We start from the raw sequence: 6,228 nt of genomic DNA, 5'->3' as shown, positions 1-6,228 counted from the left end.
GTCATCAGTGAAGGGACTTCGACGTGACGGCAAGATTGCTGACGAATTCTCTCCAGTTACATATGTGCGAGATCCATCCTTTCGGGTTGGATTAGTGATTTTGTTTTCGTCAGAAGTGTCATGAATTGTGTGAACACTTGATTCAACGTCTTTTCTGAGTATTATTTTTCTTGGTCCCCTCAACATCTTTGTTATTCACTTTAGACTTAGTTTTCTTTGGGTTTTCTTTATTAGGATCCCCAGATGATGAAGCCTCACTCTGAACCTTTTTCTTGGTGCTTTTGCGCTTACGGGATTCCAAATATTGAGCAACTGCATCCTTTGCTGCGAGTGCGGCTGTGTTTTCCATTAGTGCAGTCAAGGCTTCATGGGTAAGGGTAAAGCTTGGAGGTGCGTTTCCATTGTTAGTATTTCCTTGAGACATTTTTGAAGTAATATGTGCTCTCAATGACGTAAAGAACAAGTTTCTACATACGGCGCCAAGCTGATGTAGCCAAAAATCACTTGTACTTGACACGTTGCTTCCGCAAAGTCCGGAGTATCAATAAGTCCTTGTACGTTACCTTGGGAGATCTTTAGTGTGTTGCTCCTACGTCACAAAACAAAGTCAGAGGAGCTGGGAGGGTTCCCGGCGAAGGCACTCCGACGCTCAAGTCAGTGATTACTCAAGGAATAATAATCGAGAGTAGAGCGTTATAGTGCTAAAGAAAGTGTGTACCTTAATAATGAGGTGACTTGAGCTATTTATAGATATTCGAAGAGTTTCACGGGCTTGAGCCTCTTATGGGCTTTTGTAAAATTCAGGGTCTGCTTGAATTAAATATATATAATATTTAAATAAGCTTGGGGCTCAAAAATATTTGGAGTGGACCTTCATGAATGAGCTGAGACCCAGTTGAATTTTTAGGTGTAACATATCAATAACCAATCGATATTATCCACTTGCCCATATAATTTTTCCATAAAATAGTAAAGAATAATTTGAAAATTGGAAAAGGTCATACCAACATACCAAAAAATTAGTATGAGACTCACATCTTTAATAGAATGGTTAGAGATAGTATGATATAGTAAGAGATAAGATAGAATATCTTCTATTTCTTATATTTTATTAAGACTGAGAAGTGAATAGTAACTTTTTTGGTTCGGTGATATGTAAAATTTGAAATTTGAAACTCATCCCTTTTTTTTTTTTTTCAAACAACTTGAATAATAATTGGATCACCCAGCAAGTTTATTTCAAATTTGAAAAGAAAAACTGTTTATGTACACGTATCGCATATGTCTCACTAATATCTTTACTATATAATAATAGCTAAACCCCATAGAGTAACTACTTTTGGCACTTTTGATGAGTTTCCAAGTATACACTATTTTTTAAAAATTAATTTGATGAAAGAAAAGGAAAATACACATATTAGCCTTGAAAAAGGAGGGAAAAATAAAAAAAATACAAAGTGCAAAAATCGTCACCTCCATATGAATTAATTAGTGCAAAAATTAATTAGTATAATATGAATCTGATATCCAAAACCTCCATGTTTCAAATTTTCTCTCCATTATTAGATCAACTTTCGACCAACTGAAATTTGATCCAATCAAAATTCAAAATCTCTTCATAAAAAAACATGGACATGGATGACGTTGACAAGATTTAGATCAACATGGGTTTTTGATAATTGTATGTATAAAAAAACTGCGTTTAACATTCTTATTTAATTTATGATGTAGTCGTATACTATATCGCTTCAAATAATTTATTCACGTTGTTATTTGATTCATAGATATTATGATCATTAATAATTTTACACGCATTGTGCGTGTGCATCTTTTGCTAATAATAATAGAATAGATGAGCACAACTAATTGTCGATTGTAATATTAAAAATATGTTATATGATAATTAAATATTGTAGTTCAATAACAATTAATTTATAAATATGCTATCACTCCATTGGTTACAGAATAATAATGATACAAAAACTGTGGGTGGTCTTCTTTAAAGTTTTAGCCAACGAATATTATACCGTAAATGGAAATAAACGCTCCTTGTAATTTGATTGGATGCAATTTATTTTTTTCGTGGACTCATTAAAATTTAAACCAATCCAAATTCTCTAACTTATCTTTTCAGTCAACAATGCTATTTCCAAAATCCAGACACGTCTAGTGTTTGTTTCTTAGCTGTCAGTCATTATCTTGAATAACCACACTGACCATTGACAAATTATAATTAATTTTTAAAATGAATTAAAAGTAATATGACATCGATCTCTTATATTTAATTTTATCGGAAACCAAAGGTTTAAGTTTGAGACGATCAAGGAGTCCGTGGCTAAAAAATAGACATCTTGTGAGGCCATTTTTCGTATTTATATTTGTAGGATGTGTGTACATAAAAATATATTTCTTCATAAATTAAATTCGGTCTCACAAAAACTGAGTCGTGATACCGTCTCATACTATGAATTTTGTGATAATGATAATAAGATTATATTTTACTTTATTTTTATTTTTTGAGTTGAGATAGTAGATTGTTTAATTTTTTTTTCTTTTTTTTATTTGGGACTGAAAAAAGAAACAAAAGTTAAAATGAAATATGAAATTTATTATTATTATTATTACAAAAGCTTTGACGGGATTGTATTAGAAGCTCCAATCTCAATCCATCTATAAAAAAAAAAATATTACTTTTTATAAAAAAATATTACTTTTGAGTGTAAGTATGAACTATATCACACATCTCATACATGCTGATGCATGAAAACGATTCAAAAAAAATATACTCATATAATTATACTCCCTTATAAAAGCAGAGTGAATTTGAAGGGAAAGTGGGAAACTATTGTTATTTCTTCTTTAATTAATCAACCGAATTTGCTAGACTTTTGCAAGAGTTTGTTACTTGCGCGGACTTTACCTTTGTAATTATTTTATTTTGTAATAATAATAATAATATATCGAAAAGTCATCCGATTTTGTTGATCTATAATGGATATATATATAACTCAACCAAATACACACACAAGAAGCCACTTTTCAGGCTCGGTACATATTCGAAAAGGGATTTCTGCTGCATTTTCATTTTCTTTTGGTTTCCTTTTCATCTCTGAGAAATCAAACGAAGGGTTCACGTTTTAGATCAGGGAGATGAAGTTCTGCAAGAAATACGAGGAGTACATGCTGGCACAGAAGCAGAAGAAATTGCCCCGGGTGGGTTTCAAGAAACTCAAGAAAATCTTGAAGAGATGCAGAAAACAGATCGATTCTCATAAGGATATGACTCTTGTTCTTGATCAAGATCATCAAAATGGTGGTGGGATTCCTCATCATGACTCGTCAACCTGCCCACAGCACTGTCCAGGTATGTTATATTCTTGATCTATTGTGTGATTATTTAAACCACGAATTCTTTCTTATATATTCTGCTTTTGGTTACTTGGGTTGTGATTCAGAATCATGGGGAAATTGGGGTTTGGTAAGATTTGTCAGTTTTGACGACTAAATCTTTGATAGAGAATGATGATGATGATAGATTATTTTTGGATGTGTACATGCTTGGTGAAATGCCGGCAGATTTTTCTTCGACGATATCTGTCATTAGCCCATCAAAATCGTCTGACTTTGAATATGTTTATTACTTATGTACATATATTAAATCTGATGTGCTTTGCATGTAGTCTGCGATGGGACATTTTTCCCATCCCTTCTTCAGGAAATGTCTGCAATAGTCGGTTTCTTCAATGAAAAAGCCCAGAAATTGCTCGACCTACACTTGGCTTCGGGATTCAGCAAGTGCTTAATCTGGTTCAAAGACAAATTGCAAGGAAATCATGTCACGTTGATTCAAGAAGGCAGGGAACTTGTTACATATGCGATAATCAACGCAATTGCTATGCGTAAAATACTCAAGAAATATGACAAGGTGTGCTTCTTTATTGAATAAAAATCAATTGCAAAGTGTATATGTAAAGATATCAATTATAGCTGTTCCATTTATTTGCTTTGGTCTATAATCATGGCAGATTCACTATTCTAAGCAAGGCCAAGCTTTCAAGTCTCAAGCACAAAGTATGCACGTCGAGATCCTTCAATCTCCGTGGCTTTGTGAACTTATGGCCTTTCATATAAACTTTAGGGAGTCTAAAGGGCTCAATTCCAGCACGGCTCCCCCTCTTTTCGAGGGGTGTTCTCTGGCTTTTAGTGATGGAAAACCGTCTCTTTCTTGTGAGCTTTATGATTCAGTCAAGCTTGACATAGACTTGACCTGTTCTATATGCTTGGTTGGTGTCTCAATCTTTGATCGATCTACCGACTACCTATCGAAAAGAAATTTACTGAAACCTGTATGTATAAACCATGTATGTTTCTTAATTTGTCATAGGAGACGTTCTTTGAACCGGTGTCTCTTACTTGTGGCCATATCTTCTGCTACCTGTGTGCTTGCAAAGCTGCCTCAGTGACCGTTGTAGATGGGCTTACTACAGCAAATCACGGCACAAAGTGCCCTATATGCCGGGAGGTATCATGATCATCGGTCTTCTTCTTGTGTATTTGGCTTTGTGTAGTTGATATTATACACTAAGGTTAGACGATCATCATGATGTAATACTCTACAATCTTGATTTTATACCAGTCCGGAGTGTATGAAGCTGCTGTACATTTAGATGAGCTGCATATTCTATTGAGTAGAAGGTAATGCACTAATTATTCGACACACCAGATCTGGTACTGCACAATTCCAATTCGTAATATATAAATATCTTTACTCGAGCAGGTGTCCTCACGAGTACTGGGAAGAACGCCGAAAATCCGAAAAAATGGAGAGACTTAAACAGGTTAAGGAGCACTGGGAGCTGCAGTGTCGACTCTTCACTGGCATCTAAACAGAAAATCTCATATTGCTGTGCTGCTCTACCCTTGATTTATTATTGTTTTTGCTCGTCATTTTGTTGGTTGTTTGTGAAATTTCTCTCTTGTAAATATTAATATTGTCTTCTAATAATCATGCGCTCTCCTCGATGGGAGCTAGCTACACTTTTTGTATTAGTCATCGAAATACACGCATTGCGTGTGTAATATAATACATAAATATTTTATATGTGTGTATATTATTTTATTTGAAAATATTTTGTTTGATCATGGTATTCTAGTTTTTTTTTATTATGAAATAAATGATATACTTGATAATTAAAATTTATTGTTGATAAGATAATATTAAATTAAGATGGTTTTTACACAATATTATGTATGTAACAAAATTTGGACATAAATTAAATGATATGTGAAACTCAAACCTACAATATAGTATAGCATGATTCATACATATATAAAATCAAATTAGATCAAATTTCAAATCAGACAACGTTGCCTTACATTTAAAATGTATTTACATGTCACCTAATAACTTCCAAATTAGATGATTGCATATTCGTAATGTAAAAGCAAGTGCACATATAATTAATTTGAACAAAGATACATACAAATTTGAAGTGTGAGCAATGCAATTGGAACCAAGAACAAATTAAAGAGTGAGATGAGATAGAACATATGTAAATTATCTTTAAATAAATAAAACACAAAATCTAATGAATACTTGGCAGTAGGAGTCGTATCTTCGAATATAAAAAAATACAGTTGCAGAACTGATGAGTGAAATCTTAGATCTCATCAAATTATAAGTAGAAAATGACAAAAATCTCTTCCATGTTTTGCCACATAAGCACGCACATACAAAACCAAATAATTGCTCCACTCTGGAATGTTGTTTCAATTTATTTTTAAAGAACTTGAAAAAATTCTATAGTTTTTTTTTTTTTTTTTTTTGAAGAGAAAATTCTATAGTTTCGAACTATAAAGGATACCCCAAATATTTTAAGTTTGCTCCTCCTTAGTATGTGATGTTATTAATTTGAAAGTTGTACATGTGATTCAATGGTATCCAGTTTGTTCTCCTCTTGGAAAATGTTCAACTTCGATAAGTAATATTGGAATGAAAGGGATTTAAAAATAAAATAGAAATATCATTCGCAAATGAGAATGGACTAAACCTTTGATATCATTGGAATGAAACTTATTATTATTTTTTTTAAAATAGAAGTATAATGTGTAAATGAGAATGGGAGTAAACCGCCGATGACGTCTAATTCATTTGGCACCAAAGTTCTAAATATAGGATGAGGTATCAAATTCGAGACTCAATTATGAGTTTGTGGCAATCCTCCTCCC

At 32.9% G+C, this 6,228-nt stretch overlaps 1 protein-coding gene across 1 annotated transcript; it reads left to right on the top strand.

The window, feature by feature from the left end:
• Positions 1 to 3,000: 3,000 nt before the first annotated feature.
• Positions 3,001 to 5,109, top strand: LOC140883060 (probable E3 ubiquitin-protein ligase BAH1-like 1). Its single transcript, XM_073289366.1, has 6 exons — positions 3,001 to 3,364; positions 3,681 to 3,925; positions 4,026 to 4,283; positions 4,385 to 4,522; positions 4,637 to 4,695; positions 4,778 to 5,109. The coding sequence occupies exons 1-6, from the start codon at positions 3,151 to 3,153 to the stop codon at positions 4,884 to 4,886; spliced, it is 1,023 nt and encodes a 340-aa protein (XP_073145467.1). The 5' UTR covers positions 3,001 to 3,150; the 3' UTR covers positions 4,887 to 5,109.
• The last annotated feature ends 1,119 nt before the right edge of the window (positions 5,110 to 6,228 follow it).

This window comes from Henckelia pumila, chromosome 2 (genome assembly GCF_033568475.1).
Source record: "Henckelia pumila isolate YLH828 chromosome 2, ASM3356847v2, whole genome shotgun sequence".
NCBI lineage: Eukaryota > Viridiplantae > Streptophyta > Magnoliopsida > Lamiales > Gesneriaceae > Henckelia > Henckelia pumila.
This window is presented reverse-complemented; position numbering and strand designations above follow the sequence as displayed.